The 21,888-nt window shown below is 39.0% G+C and overlaps 1 protein-coding gene across 5 annotated transcripts in view; it reads right to left on the bottom strand.

Annotated features, from left to right (window-relative positions):
- LOC110491833 (sterile alpha motif domain-containing protein 11) overlaps positions 1-21,888 on the bottom strand; it is a 97,727-nt gene that overhangs the window by 50,862 nt on the left and 24,977 nt on the right. For all 5 annotated transcript variants that reach the window (XM_036946730.1, XM_036946731.1, XM_036946729.1 and 2 more), the window contains exon 4: positions 784-893. In XM_036946730.1, the coding sequence (XP_036802625.1) occupies positions 784-893 (110 nt within the window). The remainder of the gene's footprint in view (positions 1-783; positions 894-21,888) is intronic.

Raw genomic sequence — 21,888 nt, 5'->3', positions numbered from 1 at the left:
GGCCCAGCTTCGTCCGGGTTAGGGTTTGGCCGGGGTAGGCCGTCATTGTAAATAATAATTTGTGGGCCACTGACTTGCCCAGTTAAATAAAGGTAACATAAAACATTTAAATGACTCAATATTCCTTTGATGAAACACATACGTATGCATACATGGGCACAGATCACAATAAACAAGGACAAAAAACAGAAAAGTTATCATCAGAATACCAATCCACTCTATCACTTCATGTTACACAGAAATATTACACAAGTATCTACCTGAAAGTATAACGTTCCAACATTCAGTCTGATTCCGAACGAAAACAGTCTGATTCACAACTAAAACTGATGAAACAGTGGCTGGTGTTATTAGGGCGTTTAACTGTTGGGCTGTAAACTGTCAGAAGGCTCTTACTGTAGCTTAACACACACCATGGTGTCCTTTACGCCCATGAAACTGGATTAATGGCAAACAAAGCTATTTATTTAGTGGTAATTTAAAACAGGGGGCTAAGGATAAACCTGGAGTGCAATAGAACAGGCACACAAGAACCTGAGGTAATCGACTTGAGAGCCACCTTCAGGAATCAGTAATAAGCTGACAGTAAGTTCCCCAATCAAACTAATTACAGCAAATTAAGGTTACGAATGCATAATGGTGATGAATTACTCATGTTGATGTAAAGAAAACGGAACCTTATCGCAAATTGGTAGAATACAGGGAGAAAAACGAAGAAATACACAGACATATAGAAACACACACAACACCCAATCCCCCATCCCAGGTCTTGTAGCATCTTACCTATCTGTCCTGTGTTGGTGCTGAGGTCAGTGGCTGGCTGGTCCTCGGGCATGCCGTGCTGTCTTGTGTGGTGGAGGTTGGAGATGATTTTAGAGAGGTCACTGTCACGACTGAAACACACAGAGTCAGGGGGTTAGCAACTAACACACTGCTTTATATGGCAGGTTATTAAGATGCAACAAGGCACAAACACATAGTAACAAAAGGATAGCAAAAAACACACAAAACGTGAACCATGACGAAGGCACAGTGATGCCGAAACGTTGGTAAATACCCAATAAATGACTGGAAGTTGATATATGGAGTGTGGGACTCTCTTTATTTTGATAGTACAAAGACAAAACATAACATAAGACAACATAACATGACACAACATAACACATAACATAACACAAAACATAACATAACACATTACATAACACATAACATAACACAACACATAACATAACACATTACATAACACATAACACAACACATAACACATTACACAACACATAACACAACACATAACATAACACATTACATAACACTTAACATAACACAACATAACACATAACATTAGACAACATAACACATAACATAAAACAACATAACATGACACAACATAACACATAACACAACTCAAAACATGACACAATATAACACATAACATAAGACAACATAACATAACACAGCATAACACATAACATAACATAACACAATATAACACATAACATAATACAATATAACACATAACGTAAGACAACATAACACAACATAACACAAAACATAACGTAACACAATATATCACAACATAACATAACACATAACATAAGACAACATAACATAAAACAACATAACATAATACAATATAACACAACATAACACATAGCATAAGACAACATAACACATAACATAAGACAACATAACATAAAACAACATAACATAATACAATATAACACAACATAACACAACATAACACAAAACATAAGACAACATAACACATAACATAACACAAAACATAACATAACACAATATAACACAACATAACATATAACATGACACAACATAACACACAACATAAGACAACATAACACATAACATAAAACAACATAACATAACGTAACACAACATAACATAAAACATAACATAACACAATATAACACAAAACATAACATAACACAACATAACACAACATAAGACAACATAACACATAACATAAAACAACATAACATAACACAACATAACATAACACATAACATAACACAAAACATAACATGAAACAATATAACATAACACAAAACATAACATTACACATAACATAACACAACATAACATGACACAGCATAATACATAACATAACACAATACAAAACATAACACAACATAAACACAACATAACACAATATAACACAACATAACACAACATAACACATAACATAAGACAACATAACACAACCTAACACAAAACAAAACATAACACAATATAACACAACACAACATTACACATAACATAAGACAACATAACATAAAACAACATAACATAATACAATATAACACAACATAACACAACATAACACAACATAACATAAAACATAACATAACACAATATAACACAAAACATAACATAACACAATATAACACAACATAACACAACATAACACACAACATAAGACAACATAACACATAATATAAAACAACATAACATAACACAACATAACACAACATAACATAAAACATAACATAACACAATATAACACAAAACATAACATAACACAATATAACACAACATAAGACAACATAACACATTACATAACACATAACATAACACAACATAACACATAACACAACTCAAAACATAACACAATATAACACATAACATGAGACAACATAACATAACACAGCATAACACATAACATAACATAACACAAAACATAACATAACACAATATAACACATAACATAATACAATATAACACATAACGTAAGACAACATAACACAACATAACACAAAACATAACGTAACACAATATATCACAACATAACATAACACATAGCATAAGACAACATAACACATAACATAAAACAACATAACATAACACAACATAACATAACACATAACATAACACAACACAACATTACACATAACATGAGACAACATAACATAAAACAACATAACATAATACAATATAACACAACATAACACATAGCATAAGACAACATAACACATAACATAAAACATCATAACATAACACAACATAACATAACACATAACATAACACAATATAACACAACATAAGACATAACATGACACAACATAACACATAACATGACATAAACACAACATAACACAATATAACACAACACCACATTACACATAACATAAGACAACATAACATAAAACAACATAACATAATACAATATAACACAACATAACACATAGCATAAGACAACATAACACATAACATAAAACAACATAACATAACACAACATAACATAACACATAACATAACACAATATAACACAACATAAGACATAACATGACACAACATAACACATAACATGACATAAACACAACATAACACAATATAACACAACACAAAACATAACACATAGCATAACACAACATAACATGACACAACATAATACATAACATAACACAAAACATAACATAACACAAAATAACATAACACAAAACATAACATAGCACATAACATAACACAACATAACATGACACAGCATAATACATAACATAACACAAAACATAACATAACATAAACACAACATGACACAATATAACATAACACATAACATAACACAACATAACATTACACACCATAACACATAACATAACACAATATAACATAACATTACACAACATAACATAAAACATAACATAAGACAATATAACATCACACAAAACATAACACAACACAACATTACACAACATAACATAACACATAACATAAGACAATATAACATAACACATAACATTACACAACATAACATTACACAACATAACACATAACATAGGACAATATAACTTAACACATAACATAACACAACATAACATTACACAACATAACATTACACAACATAACACATAACATTAGACAATATAACATAACACAAAACATAACACAAAACATTACACAACATAACACAAAACATAACACATATAACACAACACAATATAACACAATATAACATAACACAAAACATAACATACCACAACAGAACACATAACACAACATAACATAACACATAACATAAGACAATATAACGTAACACAACATAACACAACACAAAACATAACATAGCACAACAACATTACACAACATTACATAACACATAACATAACACAATATAACACATAACATAAGACAACCTAAGATAACAAAACATAACACAACATAACATAACACAACATAACATAACATAACATTTCATGGCTACAGTAAATGAAACATGTCACATGACAAATCAAAACTGCTCAAAACTATCTGGCAAACGTCATCCTCAAAACTAAAATCTATTACAGAATTATGAAATATAGAAAAACAATGTAGACCAGCGTTCACCAACCTTTTCTGAGTCAAGATCACTTTCTGGGTCAAAATGCAAGCTGAGATCTATCGCTCAGGTTTTTTTTAAACAAAACCATAAGCCTATGCAACATTAACCAATTAAAAACAGAATTGCCCTGCCAATGTTGTTCTTCTCAGACCATTTTGAAATTATATTTAAAAAAAATGTGGTATATGATCACACTGGTAATAGATCATTTACCCTGAGCATCCTGACCAATTGCATCACCGCCTGGTATGGCAACTGCTCGGCATCTGACCGCAAGGCGCTACAGAGGGTAGTGCGTACGGCCCAGTACATCACTGGGGCCAAGCTTCCTGCAATTCAGGACCTATATAATAGGCGGTGTCAGAGGAAAGACCATAAAATTGTCAGACACCAGTCACCCAAGTCATAGACTGTTTTCTCTGCTACCGCATGACAAGCGCCAAGTCTAGAACCAAAAGGCTCCTTAACAGCTTCTACCCCCAAGCCATATGACTGCTGAACAATTAATCAAATGACCACCGGACTATTTTATTGACCACTGGACATTTTGTATACTGCTACTACTCGCTGGTTATTATCTACGCATAGTCACTTCACCCCCTACCTACATGTACAAATGACCTCAACTAACCTGTGCCCCCTGCACATTGACTCGGTACCGGTATCCCCTGTATGTAGCCTCGTTATTGTTATGTTATTGTGTTACTTTTTATTATTTTTTATATTCTACTTTAGTTTATTTTGTAAATACTTTCTTAACTCTTCTTGAACTGCACTGTTGGTTCAGGACTTGTAAGTAAGTATTTCACGGTAAGGTCTACACTTGTTGTGCATGTGACAAATAAAGTTTGATTGGATTTAATTTGTTGTATTAGCCTACTAGCGAGGCACAGCTGAGTGGATGGCCGCCATCTGATGGTCAGTCTGGGGGGAGGGAGCAGCAGTGAGGCTGCCACTCACCCAACTTATCGTCCCTCAGCTCTCCCTCCTCTGAGAAAAGGGGACACAGTCTTCCAGCTGATGGCGAAACTCAAGTCGCGCTGCATTGTTCTGCCTCACGCACCAATTCATGTTGTTACTCCTATGACTTGAGAAAGTGAAATACTCCTCGAAATTAAAAAAAAGACCCAAGCTGCTAATAATAACAACGCTATCTTATCTGAACACTTTGCTGTACTCATTCATTGCATCTGCAGTGCTGGTTGTAGCGCGAGTGGAAGTAGGGAGAATGCACATTTTATGGCTTTGAACAAAGTGATGACAGTGCTTAATAACAGCTTAAACATGAATTTAATCATGAAAATAGCAGCACTTTGCTGTATTCATTAAGTCTCTCTCTAGTCATGGTTTTAAAAGTCTTGAAATCTCACAGTATCAACTGCTGTGTGTTTGAGGCTTCTTTTTACATTCTATGGCTCGTGGAAACTGGGCAGACACAGTGATCTGAGCTATCTGATTGGCCAGTGGTAGGCCAATAGGTGCTCTTGATTTGCTCTCTGGGCCTGCCGAGTAGGCGGAGTCCTACCTTCAGACACATGAAATGGTTAAAAATGGGAACACTTTGCCTTGCTGGTGCTAGGGCTGCTAAATGAAGTGTGCTTATCGCCAACAGCTGCATTCATTAGTTTTATTAACAAATGTCAATAAAAAATGAAGGTCTGCCAAAGCAACAACCTGATAAAAACGAATTTATATGAATGCTGTAAGTACAGAAATTGTTAGCTCACTGGGAAATGAATATCCAACTAGTCAGTGACAACTGTGCAGAGTTTGTGGCAGCAACTATGTGAGCTTATTACAGTATTACCGACACTATTACCGACACTAGGTCCTGGTACTTCCTATGATCTTCTATGTAGAAGAACCCCTTACCTTCTAACCTTCTTGTGTCACTTGTCAGCGTCATAGAGCAAAACATGTTACATGTGCGTGTTCATGAGAGCCTCAGCTTTTCATAGATACGTTTGTAGCTCAAACCATTCAGACTTTACAGACGTTTTTGTAAAAAGATCCGGCCTCGGGCACCTTCTCATAAACATCACTCTAGCTCAGCCCCCGTTAATCACACAGACTAATGGTTGGTATCTACAGATGCAAAAGACATATATTAATCCAATGGTACAACCCAAAAGTTGGTTAATTTTCAACTGTAGTCCCTGGACTTTAAAGCCCTCTCTCCCACTGTGACACCACTGCCCTCGCCTCTCTTCAAGGCCAAACCATAGGAGGGTTTTAGAGATTAGGGCTTGGATCTGCCTGCCATGCACAGCTCCCTCTAATCCAGCAGCAGCAACTACGGACACAACTGTGTCATGGAGTTACTTCAACGCAATCTGATTAGCGCTCTGATCGCATTAAACGGCATAACGATGGAAAATAGGCGCTTATCATTTGAGGGAATATCACAGACGAAAAGGTTTGGTTAATTGAATGTTAAATTCTGCAAAAGTTATGCCTCAAGTGTTATTTTATTGCAGAAAATACAAAATACAGATAAGGAAGATATGAATGAATGTCATTACATTTAATAGTTTTCCCCTGTTTCCTTAAATTTGGAGTATCAAGGTCAACTGAATATGTTCAAATCAAGTTTGGTGAACATACTAGTTGTCTTACATAAGAACAGAATCCAGAATTTCCCCCATATGTTCAGGGAACATTATTGCTAACCAGGAAGGGACAGTGGAGGGAGTCAGGGTGACAAGGCATTGTGGCTGGGGATGGTTCTGATTGGCCACCACTCTGAGGAGGCCACATGGTTTGCGGCTGCTGGATTCTGGATTTTTACAGCACAATGATTATAGGCTCTAGCTCCGTAATGCCAGGCTGCCGTGCTCCGAGCTGTTTTCCAAATTGTACGGAACAAATGCGTGGGAATTTATTTTGTCTGATTCTGACCACGTTGGGATACCAGTTGCTTGTCAGTCAATGGGAATCAATGAGTCAAACTTAAAACAAAACAGAACGCAGAGAAAATAAGTCCTGCCTAGTTGCTAAGCGACAAATCATGCTTTAGTTGTGCCATGACGTCACACTTTCGGTGACACTACTCCAACCAAGCCCTAGACCTCAATCAAAATACAACCTGTAAAGAAGTTGAAAATCTCATTTCTAGTATGTTTTTGCTACACTCAATTCAGGTCTACTTTGTTAAGGTTCATAGTCATACGGGCTAATTTAGATTACATCACGCAGAAAATCACAGATCCTCAAAATTGAGATCCGCTAGCAACTAAACCCCCTGACCCTACCTGCTCCCTATCATTGAAAGTGATCGTCATAATGCTACTCTGAACTTCTCACTGAGGCTACGGGGTTATTATCACATGGCAATGGTGCGGTGCTAAGCTGTGATGAACAAGGACATCATTAGCGCTGGTAATTAGCACACTTTTCATGCGCAGTCCCTGCATGGTTGGCTAAAGAGGGACAGCTCCTCCCCCCTGCATGGGTGGCCAGGCCAAGGTCATAATCTGTGCTTGGGCTACAGGGGATGTGGGATGTGTGTGTGTGTGTGTGGGGGGGGGGGGGTTAAGTCCTAGCCGCCTGACTCAGCTCTCCCTCATGAGTTGGGTAGGTGGGTGGGGGGGAGGGGGCATAGGGTAAGGGAAAGGGGGGTAGCGATTGGGTGTGGTGGTGACAGCTAAGAAGAACATGATATTCTGTCTTATGGCCTAGGCCACACACCGAAGACAATCATCTCATCCTCGGCTCATCCCTAAACTGATCAATACCACCCTCATCATCCCCAGTTGGTCTAGTCCACAGGACAGACTAACTGACAGACTGATAGAGATGCCATGACCCAGATGCTACTACTTTATTAGCCAGGCTCTAATGCATGGTAACTTTGACACGGATTGAGAATCAGAAACATGATCCATTCAATCCAATGAGCTCCGAATTCTACTCACCCATAACATAGAAAATATAAAACTTTTAGAGGAGAACATTGCTGATAGATGGTTTGTGAATATATTTCTAAAAAGACCCATCGTAAATCAGTAAAGTGTTCAGACAACGGACAATTTGGAGGCTATTTCTGAATCAGTTAAGGAGAAAAGAGTAAAATAACAAATTTACACTGCATCTCATTATCACATTGAAAGGAAACTAGTGGGTCCAGTCACATTTTTCAGAGTTCCATTGACTCTCAGAGAGTGATTACCAAACTCAGTCTTTAGTTCGGTGTATAGAGGGGAGAAAAAAACCAGATGCGTGGGCTGGGCTGGTATAGATGACCATTAGACCAGAGAGACATTCCTGGTATCACTGTTTATGAAGTACATACATATAATGCAATAACATCCTTTACAAAGCCTTATAATACACATACAGAGCCTTCAGAAAATATTCACATCGCTTGACTTTTTCCACATGATGTTGTGTTTGTGTCACTGGCCTACACACAATACCCCATAATGTAAAAGTGGAATTATGTTTTTTAAATTAATTAAATTAATAAAGAAATGAAAAGCTGAAATGTCTTGAGTCAGTAAGTATTCAACCCCTTTGTTATGGCAAGCGTAAGTGAGTTCAGGAGTAAACATTTGCTTACAAGTCACCCATAAGCTGCATGGACTCTGTGTGCAATAACAGTGTTTAAGATGATTTTTGAATGATTGGCCCATCTCTGTACCCCACACAATTATCTATATTATCAGTCGAGCAATGAATTTCAAAACCAGATTAAACGAAAAAGACCAGCGAGGTTTTAAAAAGTCTCACAAAGGGCACCTATTGGTAGATGGGTAAAAAAAAACAGACATTGAATATACCTTGGAGCATGGTGAAGTTATTAATTGCACTTTGGATGGTGTAACTCAGTTGCCAGAGAGGAAGGAAACCACTCAGGGATTTCACCATGAGGCCAATGGTGACTGTAAAACAGTTACAGAATGTATTGGCTGTGATAGTAGAAAACTGAGGATGGATAAATAACATTGTACAGTACTAACCTAATTGACAGAGTAAAAAGGAGGAAAAATATAATATTCCAAAATATGCATTCTGTTTGCAATTAACTTTTTTGTTCTGAGTTCAAAGTGTTATGTTTGGGGCAAATACGATACATTACTGAGTACAACTCTCCATATTTTCAAGCATAGTTGTGGCTGCATCATGTTATGGGTATGCTTGTAATCATTAAGGAAAGTTTTTCAGGATAAAAAAGAAATGGAACGGCAAAATCCTAGAGGAAAACCTGGTTCAGCTGATGTAAAAAGGGCTTTATATATACATTTGATTGATTCAGTCTGCTTCCACCAGACACTGGGAGATTTATTGACCTTTCAGCAGGACAAATAACCTAAACCACAGGGCCAAATCTACACCGGAGTTGCTTACCAAGAAGAGCGTGAATGTTACAGTTTTTTCTTAAATCTGCTTGAATATCTATGGCAAGACCTGAAAATGGTTGTCTGGCAATGATCAACAACCATTTTGACAGAGCTTGAAGAATTTTGAAAGGAATAATGCTCTTAGAGACTTACCCAAAAAGATTCACAGCTGTAATTGCTTCCAAAAGGTGCTTCTACAAAGTATTGATTCAGGGGTGTGAAAATGTAGGTAAATAACATATTTCTGTATTTCACGTTAATTAAATGTGCAACATTTTTGTCATTATGGGGCATTGTGTGTAGATGGGTGTGAACCCCAAAAAACATGTACTCAATTTTGAATTCAGCCTGTAGCGCAACACAATATGTAATAAGTCAAGGGGCACGAATACTGCATACTTTCTGGAGACACTGTATAATGTGTTGTGACACTGTCCATAATAACTCACAAGTGACTATAAAACTTTCCTGAAACTACAGCGGGTCTCAAACAGAAAATAGCTCCCACAGAAAAGGCTCACTGGGAAAGTTGCTGGAACTTCAACCAAAGGGAGTTAGCAGCTGCTGTTCTGACATTACCAAAGGAGAAACAAATGAGACTCTCCAAATGCCATGAAAAACATCTTCTCCTGGCATGGGAACAGAATAGCAGAGGGCAACCCCGCAGTGCCCTGCTGTGACATTGGCAAAGAGGAGCTGGACAAAGCTGGAGCTCATAGTGTGATCTGACACTGGCTGGCACGGGTTGGCAGCCTGGGCACCCCGATGCCATGTCTGACACCACGGCTGACACTGCACTGACAGACAGGGGGACAGAGGGGACAATGGGATATAGGCAGTCATGTCAGTCAGGTGTCATGCAGGTGTAGAGGGAGTTTGCATCCCATATAGCACCCTATTCCCTATATAGTGCAACGCTTTTGACCAGTGCCCATCTGGTCAAAAGCAGTACACTATATAGGGAGTAGCGTGCCATTTGGGACACACCCAGAGAGATGACAGCCTGCTTGGAACACCTGCTGCCTGCAGCTATAGCGCTACTGCAGAGCCCTCCCTCCTACTCCGACCTCAAAACAAAAAACAGACCACACAGCTGGCTACAACCTGCACCTGCAGGTGATCCACATCCTTTACTATAGCCAGCCCTGACTCAAGTTCAAATGACCATGTGATATGGGCTCATGCGAATACACAGCGGCAGTTAAAAAAGGACAAGGCTTTAATTACCATTGCTGAGTGATATCTTCGTTCTCTAGACCAAAATGTACTTATGTAAGGTCTTTTGGTGAGAAAAAAAAATAATTGTCAAAAAACAAAGGCTTAATGCAAAGATATGGATTTCGACATACTTCGTGTTCTGTTTTGTTTTCAGACAAAGACTTGTGTTCCGTGTGCCATTCACATTTGGATGGAAAGACAGCCTGCAACTGGGGCCCGAGCAAGCAGAGGGAGTCATAAATAAATCCAGAAATAAATCCATAAATAAATAAGAACAGCCCGGGATATCTCTTGGGCTTTCCCTGTTGTTCCTTCCTTACAAAAGCTGATGTGGGGCCGATATGGCTGCAGAGAGAAAGAAAAGTACAATGAAATAAAAGATGCGTCTGCCACATGGAGACTCGGTAAGGTTCTCTCTAACTAAGCCACTACACTGAGCCAGAAGATGGTGTCAGAATCCAACCTCAATGTTATTGGAGATGTGAGTATATTTAGTAATTGATCGATCCAAATATTCTCCCAAATGTCAGATCTCAGTATCTGATCTCAGATCTTTTATCTATTATCATCTATTATCTAATAGCCTCATTGCCTATTATCTATTGTCTCATTGCGTTGCCGCTCTCTGCAGAGGTGATATTGAGTTTTAGGAAGTAAATTACCAATAATAATTTGGGATAAAATTAAGCAATTCTTCAAACCAGGGACCGAGATTCAAAAGAGATTCTTTAGGACTTCAACTCTAAAAAAGGTAGGTTTCCTATAGTGCATAATCAAGCAGCATTTTGGAACAGTACCCTGTTTAAAATGCAACCCTCCAAATGTTTTCATGGAGAGACAGTGACATCGTGAGCATCTTTACTAGACCCTCCATGCAAAAGTCATCTTTTGCTCAGAAAGAAGACAAATTCCACACTTCCGTGTATGTGGAAAACTGGATTCCTGCTGCAAGTACCTCCTAACCTGTTGCCATGGAGAAGCGTGTGAAAGCAGCAAATAGGTCTTCAGCCTTTTTTTCCAGAAAGCTCAAAAAGCTCCGTATTCACTAATTAGAACTTTAGGAGAAAGTCCTTTCCAAGAATTCCTCTGTCGCCATGATGGCTCCTTGCTGGCTCTAAGTAAAAGACACAATCTCACCAAGACCAGAAGTAAGAGAAAGGTTAACCTTCTTGTTTTATTAACGTAGGTTTATCATACACGATAAAATGTAAATATACAAAATATAGTACTATTATATTAGTAACTTATATCCATTGTTTAAATGGAAAGATTGCCGTCTATAAGGAGAGAACGACTGAGACACAGGCCAACCTTAATTCTTGGACTAAAAAATGAAACTCAAGAAAACTGTCTGGACAATTTTAAGACAATTCTATGAATTAGTATTGGGCTCCTACCCATTCCTCCACTACACAACTGTAAACAAACATATTTCAGACTTACTGCTTTTAAGGAGCGGTACCTCCTTAGCATAAAACCTCGAACAAACTTTGCTTCTGCTGAGCTGAGGTTTTTCCCTCAGCGAACATTACTATTGCATCAATATAAATAAATACACAACTTACATTATCTATTTCTACAGTACTAAAAACTGACTTAAGACAAAATGCTAATTTACACAGATCATAAATTCTACTCCAGTACATACCAGCATTGATAGAGTGAGGTATCGTGATTCTAGCAGAAATTGTGCGAGTTGGCCTCCACTGGGTTCAGCCTCTAGCATCTCTGCTTCCTAGAGAGGGGCTGGACACCTTGCAGGGACTACTTTCAGATACACAGAGCAGTGTTGTGGTTGCTATGTTAGCGTCCAGCGGTTCACGGAAGGCTATGCCCAGTGGAAATAGGAATGGCTGCTTTGCACAGCACACCTCTCGCTTTGTCCCGCAGAAGGGCCTACTACCAGCACCCTTGTGACAACCTCCCTCCTCCCATTTCAGACATGTAATCTACTTAGACTGTTATACTACACAAGCAAGAATGCTATTTTCCCTTCCATAAGAAATATGGGAAACATTTTGCTTTTGAAAAGGAAACATTTTATGGTTGTGTACATGAAATAGAAACATATGACATAAATGCTTGACTTAGTGAGTTTTCTAATGCTATAAACGTATGTGTTGTGTGGCGTTTTTCCACAGGGTGCTCCTTAAAAGCCCAACGTCTGCAGGTGGAACTTATATAATCCGTGGTGGTTGCTCGGTAATTACCCAGACTCTCTGTCAGCACTTTGGAATCAAAGCCTTGTTATCTACACAACGTCAAACTCAAACAACACTCAGGTAGGCTTTGTTTTGCCCTTGAGTATAAGACACTAAACCTAAGCTACCACCGTCAAATATTTAGCCAGTATGATGGATTCCGGTGGCACTTTTCATAACTCCATGTAAGAAAACGTTTATAATGGATTATTAAATAGTTGACTGAAAATGTATCAATCATTATTCACACGTTTATAAACAACTTTCAAAGTATTTAATAATGATTCATAAGATCATTCATACGATGTTTAATGTAGGTCCTTATAAACCATTTACCAAGATGGACATGCAATTGGAAGACATTCCAGCATTCCAGACATTCCAGACATTCCATACATTCCAGCATTCCAGACAATCTCCAAATGGAGATTCAGTGAAAATAAAAATCTTGTTGATTTATCAAGACCATGCTTGTTTCAGAGCAGTGTAAAACGGTGCTAAAATAGTTGTAGGCGTAACCGATGTGAAATTGTTAGCTAGGTAGCGGTGGTGCGCGCTAATAGCGTTTCAATCGGTGACGTCACTCGCTTTGAGACCTTGAAGTAGTGGTTCCCCTTGCTCTGCAAGGGCTGCGGCTTTTGTGGAGCGATGGGTAACGATGCTTTGAGGGTGACTGTTGATGTGTGCAGAGGGTCCCTGGTTCGAGCCCAGGTTGGGGCGAGGAGAGGGACGGAAGCTATACTGTTACATTGATGCTATTGACCTGGATCACTGGTTGCTGCGGAAAAGGAGGAGGTCAAAAGGGGGTGAGTGTAACAGATGTGAAATGGCTAGCTAGTTAGCAGTGGTGCGCGTTAATAGCATTTCAATCGGTGACGTCACTCGCTTTAAGACCTTGAAGTAGTGGTGCTTCGAGGGTGATTGTTGATGTGTGCAGAGGTTCCCTGGTTCGAGGCGAGAGGGACAGAGCTATACTGTTACATAGGCTATTGCTTCAAATCCTATTGCTTCTAACTTCAATATGCTATTTAAATAAATAAGACCTACAGCACATTAATCAACATGAGACTCATGTTGCCTACAGTATATCGAAAAATATTATGTGACTCTCCTCCAATAATTACATTTAGAGAATTGAAGGATTGGAGGATATTACTGTAATTCAGTGATATTTATTCTCATAGTAATTCGTTATGAATCCATAACTAAATAAACATCGTCATTTTGAAAAAGTATTTTTATCATTATTTTATTAATGACAGCATAAATATGCCATTATTAGCTACACTGTTTTAGTTTGAACGTGCAGACTGGCACTAAGAACAGAACAGCGGGAACGTTTCTCTAGTCGGGCGCCATTATTAGTGCAATGCCCCTTAAAGTGTAATAAATAATAAAAACATAATAAAAACCTTAGCGTAACAACAGTTTTAGTAAGTTATCAATTATCAGTTTCTATTTAGGTTTATGTCGCCCATTCAGTGTCAGTTTGAGACACAGTAGGACCCAAAAGCCTAATCAGTGCTCTAACTCCCCCTTGCGCTGCTCTGGAGCAATGAGGTGCTGACGCAGGGTACCGTACTAAACCACAAATGACCTGAAAGTTCCGTGGCGTAAGCTCGCAACTTTTAAAGGAGGAACCTCTGTATGTCCAAATAATCAATCAAAACCCAAACACCAGAACTACTGCTGCTCCATATCCTATGCATTCCATCCCATTGAAACAGATGCTTCAGTTTACGCAGAGAATTTGTCCACGAGAGATTAAGAGCAGTCCATAGACACATTTCTGAATACATTATTTCAATGACCTACTACATACGTTTGAAGAGTTGCTACCTTTAAAGGCCCAGTAAATGTGTCACCAAGCAAAGCCATGTGTAAAAATGGTCTGCGGTTAAAAGACTAAAGCACTGGAAATATTTAAAGGTTATATAGTACATGTAACATTTCTACTTGTAAATCATACATGTACCTTATTCATATATCAATAGTAATGAAGGAATAAAGAAAGAAAAACTATCCGTTCCGTTTTATGATTAGCAACACATTACAACTCTTCGTTAAGACCTTGCAACAGTTGTTTCACAACAGTGTTTGTGAATAAAATGTTTGATAATGTTTGCTATATTTCCTGCAGTCAAACACGTGATTATCCTGTGTTTCATATATTTCTACACTATGAGGTTGGAACAATACTTTGAAATTGTGAAAGTTATGATAATGCACTTGTGGTTTAAGAGCTGTTTATGAAGACAGTCTGAAATGTATGCCTGTTTTGGTTGTATGGAGTTTTTTAAATGGGTTAATAGACCAATAAGAAAGATAGTTCCAAACCTCTCTGCCAATAACAGCTAGTTTTCAGTGTTTCCCTCAACACTCAGACCACTCCCAGACAGTCCTTTCAAAATTCTTGTTTGAGAAATTGCTCTTTGCTAAGAAGCTGCTTTTGTTTCTTTTTGACCATTTCAATTGAAAACAATCACAGTAAGATGATTGTTACCCAGAAAAGATGTGGTATTGTGATAAAAACAACTGCATTGAACCTTTTTACATCCTGTGTTTGGTGCTAATCATTTTACCATTGATATTTTGAGACGTTAAGCATGTCCATCGTTTTGTGAGAAGTTACACTGGTCACTCAAAATATTTCTACATTATTTATCATGTATAAATAGCCCACACTTTACATGAGGCCAAACAAAAAGACTTAACTTATTATAAGTAAATGGTTTATAAGGACTGACACTACACAACCAAAAGTACAGTGCCTTGCGAAAGTATTCGGCCCCCTTGAACTTTGCAACCTTTTGCCACATTTCAGGCTTCAAACATAAAGATATAAAACTGTATTTTTTTGTGAAGAATCAACAACAAGTTGGACACAATCATGAAGTGGAGCGACATTTATTGGATATTTCAAACTTTTTTAACAAATCAAAAACTGAAAAATTGGGCGTGCAAAATTATTCAGCCCCCTTAAGTTAATACTTTGTAGTGCCACCTTTTGCTGCGATTACAGCTGTAAGTTGCTTGGGGTATGTCTCTATCAGTTTTGCACATCGAGAGACTGACATTTTTTCCCATTCCTCCTTGCAAAACAGCTCGAGCTCAGTGAGGTTGGATGGAGAGCATTTGTGAACAGCAGTTTTCAGTTCTTTCCACAGATTCTCGATTGGATTCAGGTCTGGACTTTGACTTGGACATTCTAACACCTGGATATGTTTATTTTTGAACCATTCCATTGTAGATTTTGCTTTATGTTTTGGATCATTGTCTTGTTGGAAGACAAATCTCCGTCCCAGTCTCAGGTCTTTTGCAGACTCCATCAGGTTTTCTTCCAGAATGGTCCTGTATTTGGCTCCATCCATCTTCCCATCAATTTTAACCATCTTCCCTGTCCCTGCTGAAGAAAAGCAGGCCCAAACCATGATGCTGCCACCACCATGTTTGACAGTGGGTATGGTGTGTTCAGGGTGATGAGCTGTGTTGCTTTTACGCCAAACATAACGTTTTGCATTGTTGCCAAAAAGTTCAATTTTGGTTTCATCTGACAAGAGCACCTTCTTCCACATGTTTGGTGTGTCTCCCAGGTAGCTTGTGGCAAACTTTAAACAACACTTTTTATGGATATCTTTAAGAAATGGCTTTCTTCTTGCCACTCTTCCATAAAGGCCAGATTTGTGCAATATACGACTGATTGTTGTCCTATGGACAGAGTCTCCCACCTCAGCTGTAGATCTCTGCAGTTCATCCAGAGGGACGGCCAGGTCTTGGTAGATTTGCAGTGGTCTGATACTCCTTCCATTTCAATATTATCGTTTGCACAGTGCTCCTTGGGATGTTTAAAGCTTGGGAAATCTTTTTGTATCCAAATCCGGCTTTAAACTTCTTCACAACAGTATCTCGGACCTGCCTGGTGTGTTCCTTGTTCTTCATGATGCTCTCTGCGCTTTTAACGGACCTCTGAGACTATCACAGTGCAGGTGCATTTATACGGAGACTTGATTACACACAGGTGGATTGTATTTATCATCATTAGTCATTTAGGTCAACATTGGATCATTCAGAGATCCTCACTGAACTTCTGGAGAGAGTTTGCTGCACTGAAAGTAAAGGGTCTGAATCATTTTGCACGCCCAATTTTTCAGTTTTTGATTTGTTAAAAAAGTTTGAAATATCCAATAAATGTCGTTCCACTTCATGATTGTGTCCCACTTGTTGTTGATTCTTCACAAAAAAATACAGTTTTATATCTTTATGTTTGAAGCCTGAAATGTGGCAAAAGGTCGCAAAGTTCAAGGGGGCCGAATACTTTCGCAAGGCACTGTATATGTACACCTGCTTGTCGAACATCTTATTCCTAAATCATGGGTATTAATATGGAGTTGGTCCCCCCTTTGCTGCTATAACAGCCTCCACTCTTCTGGGAAGGCTTTCCACTAGATGTTGGAACATTGCTGCAGGGACTTGCTTCCATTCAGCCACAAGAGCATTAGTGAGGTCAGGCACTGATGTTGGGCGATTAGGGCTGGCTCGCAGTGGGTGTTCCAATTCATCACAAAGGTGTTTGATGGGGTTGAGGTCAGGGCTCTTTGCAGGCCAATCAAGCTCTTCCACACCGATCTCGACAAACCATTTCCCAAACTGTTGCCACAAAGTTGGAGGCACAGAATCGTCTAGAATGTCATTGTATGTTGTAGCGTTAAGATTTCCCTTCACTGGATCTAAGGGGCCTAGACCAAACCATGAAAACAGCCCCAGACCATTATTCCTCCTCCACCAAACTTTACAGTTGACACTATGCATTCGGGCAGGTAGAATTCTCCTGGCTTCCGCCATACTCAGATTTGTCCGTCGGACTGCCAGTTGGTGACGCGTGATTTATCACTTCAGAGAAAGCGTTTCCACCGTTTCCAATGGTGGCGAGTTTTACGTGGTGTAAAGCCGCCGCTTGGCATAGCACATGGTGATCTTAGGCTTGTGTGCGGCTGCTCGGCCATGGAAACCCATTTCATGAAGTTCCCGACGAACAGTTCTTGTGCTGATGTTGCTTCCAGAGGCAGTTTGGAGCTCGGTAGTGAGTGTTTATGCGCTATGTGCGTTATGCGCTCGGTAGTGAGTGTTATGATTTTTACACGCTATGTGCTTAAGCATTCTGCACTCTGTGAGCTAGTGTGGCCTACCACTTCGTGGCTGAGCCGTTGTTGCTCCTAGACGTTTACACTTTTCAACAGTACTTACAGTTGACCTGGGCAGCTCTAGCAGTGCAGAAATTTGACGAACTGACTTGTTGGAAAGGTGGCATCCTATCATCCAATGTTGTGGCTGAAATAGCCTAATCCACTAATTTGAAAGGGTGTCCACATACTTTTGTATATATAGTGTAAATTAAACATCTTATGAATGGAGTAATGATCAATAAATTATTAATAAACTATTTACTAATCCATTAGACATGCTTTATTATAAAGTGCTATCTGGATTCCGTACGTCACTTACCTATTGTCTCAATAGACTTGCAAACCACTCCAGGCTAAAAGAAAACGATTGGATATCTGGACTCTTATCATAAGATACCTTTATTTTTGCAGTACTGGAAGTTACTATTTTATTTCCTTTCAGATCACGATCTAGTCTCCTCCTTACTCCCTGGTTGTGTCTACACAGTTTGAGTAAAGGGAGAGGGACTACCCCACACATCAAAGAGCTTTAACTCCTGTTCCAAATGTGCCGTCTTTGTGACAACAGACAATTCATAATTTTGTTGGTTCTACCAGGTTTTTGTACCGGTTCTATCAAGCATTCGCCATGTTCCTCTTCGGCCCGGGCACTCTTTGCTTAATCAGCAGGAATGATACGCATCTCTCCTCACTGTTCTGGTGGCCTACTGAACTAATCACCCGTAAAGCCGATGGCCATTAACATTAATCTGGTTAAAAGATATAGAGCCCTCTAATGAACTTGACAAGTCCTCTTTAAGGATGACAACACCTCCGAGGACCTTTCTGACACCTACGAAATCATGTTACCATGTAGACACAGTACCTGAGGCTGATCCAAGAGCCTATTACTCTGTGTTACAGCACATCCATGCGGTCATTTTAAAAGTGCTACAACAATATCTGATCGTTCAAAATACTTTAGTTGTTTTGAAGGGAAAATAGGAATGAATGTTAAATGGTTTAGATCTAGGGTATTACAGTCTTGTATTCTTTCAACCTTCAATAATTAACTTTGGGTAACGGAGTTGAGCTCACATAAACAGTCAACTCCTGGTGAAAACCTAAATTGATGTAAATTGAAGCCTGCCAGCTTAGTGGAGTCTGCCACTAGCACAGTCAGTGTAGTCAGCTCAGCTATCCCCATTGAGACCGTGTCTGTGCTTCGAACTAGGTTGGGCAAAACTAAACGTGGCCTTAGCAGTCTCACTGGAATAAAGACCTCCTCCATTCCTGCCATTATTGAAAGAGATTGTGATATCTCACATCTCAAAATAGGGCAACTTAATGTTAGATCCCTCACTTCCAAGACAGTTACAGTCTATGAACTAATCACTGATCATAATCTTGATGTGACCATATCCCCCATGCATCCCGCAAAGGCGGAGGTGTTGCTAACATTTACGATAGCAAATTTCAATTTACAAAAAAAAAAAAAGACGTTTTCCTCTTTTGAGCTTCTAGTCATGAAATCTATGCAGCCGACTCAATCACTTTTTATAGTTACTGTTTGCAGGCCTCCTAGGCCATATACAGTGTTCCTCACTGAGTTCCCTGAATTCCTATAGGACATTGTAGTCATGGCAGATAATACTCAAATATTTGGTGACTTTAATATTCACATGGAAAAGTCCACAGATGCACTCCAAAAGGCTTTCGGAGCCGTCATCGACTCAGTGGGTTTTGTCCAACATGTCTCCGGACCTACTCACTGCCACAGTAATACTCTGGACCTGGTTTTGTCCCGTGGAATAAATGTTGTGGATCTTAATGTTTTTCCTCCTAATCCTGGACCACCATTTTATTACATTTGCAATCGCAACAAATAATCTGCTCAGATCCAAACCAAGGATCATCAAAAGTCACGCTATAAATTCTCAGACAACCAAAAGATTCCTAGATGCCCTTCCAGACTCCCTCTGCCTACCCAAGGACGTCAGAGTACAAATCTCAGTTAACCACCTAACTGGGGAACTCAATTTAACCTTGCGCAATACCCTAGAAGAAGTCGCACCCCTATTATCAAAAAATATTTGTCATAAGAAACTTGCTCCCTGGTACACAGAAAATACCTGAGCTCTGAAGCAAGCAACCAGAAAATTGGAACTGAAATGGCGCTACACGAAACTGGAAGTCTTCCGACTAGCTTGGAAAACAGTACAGTGCAGTATCGAAGAGCCCTCACTGCTGCTCTATCATCCTATTTTTCCAACTTAATTGAGGAAGATAGGAACAATCCAAAATGTATTTTTGATACTGTCGTAAAGCTCACTAAAACCAGCATTCCCCAAGAGAGGATGGCTTTCACCTCAGCAGTGATAAATTCATGAACTTCTCTGAGAAAAAGGTCATGATCATTAGAAAGCAAATTACGGACTCCTCTTTAAATCTGCGTATTCCTCAAAAGCTCAGTTGTCCTGAGTCTGCACAACTCTGCCAGGACCTAGGATCAAGGGAGACACTTGAGTTGTTTAATACTATATCTCTTGACACATTGCTGAAAATAATCATGGCCTCTAAAACTTCAAGCTGCATACTGGACAATATTCCAACTAAACTACTGAAAGAGCTGCTCCCTGTTCTTGGCCCTCCTGTGTTGAACATAATATACGTCTCTCTATCCACCGGATGTGTACCAAACTCACTAAAAGTGGCAGTAATAAAGCCCCTCTTGAAAAAGCCGAACATTGACCCAGAAAATATTAAAAACTATCGGCCTATATCGAATTGAAAAAACTGTTGTGCAACAACTCACTGCCTCCCTGAAGACAAACAATGTATACGAAACGCTTCAGTCTGGTTTTAGTCCCCATCATAGCACTGAGACTGCACTTGTGAAGGTGGAAAATCCTTTTAAAGGTGTCAGACCGAGGCTCTGCATCTGTTCTCGTGCTCCTAGACCTTAGTGCTGCTTTCGATACCATCGATCACCACATTCTTTTGGAGAGATTGGGAACCCAAATTGGTCTACACGGACAAGTTCTGGCCTGGTTTAGATCGAAACATGGTGAAGCTCCAAAATTAAACTCTATGGAAGCCTGCGTTTCAGACATAAGGAAGTGGGTGGCGGTAAATGTTCTACATTTAAACTCGGACAAAACAGAGATGCTTGTTCTAGGTCCCAAGAAACAAAGAGATCTCTTGAATCTGACAATTACTCTTGATGGTTGTACAGTCGTCTCAAATAAAACTGTGAAGGACCTCGGCGTTACTCTGGACCCTGATATCTCTATTGACAAACATATCAAGACTGTTTCAAGGACAGCTTTTTTCCATCTACGTAACATTGCAAATATCAGAAACTTCCTGTCCAAAAATTATGCCGAAAAATGAAACCAGGCTTTTATCACGTCTAGGTTAGACTAATGCAATGCACTACTTTCCGGCTACCCGGATAAAGCACTAAATAAACTTCAGTTAGTGCTAAACACGGCTGCTAGAATCTTGACTAGAACCAACATTTTGTTTCATATTACTCCAGTGCTAGCCTCTCTTTACTGGCTTCCTGTTAAGGCAAGGACTGATTTCAAGATTTTACTGCTAACCTACAAAGCATTACATGGGCTTGCTCC

The sequence above is a fragment of the Oncorhynchus mykiss genome, chromosome 16, assembly GCF_013265735.2.
Source record: "Oncorhynchus mykiss isolate Arlee chromosome 16, USDA_OmykA_1.1, whole genome shotgun sequence".
In the NCBI taxonomy this organism is placed as follows: domain Eukaryota; kingdom Metazoa; phylum Chordata; class Actinopteri; order Salmoniformes; family Salmonidae; genus Oncorhynchus; species Oncorhynchus mykiss.
The sequence above is the reverse complement of the archived record's forward strand: the minus strand, read 5'-3'. Positions and strand labels throughout refer to the sequence as shown.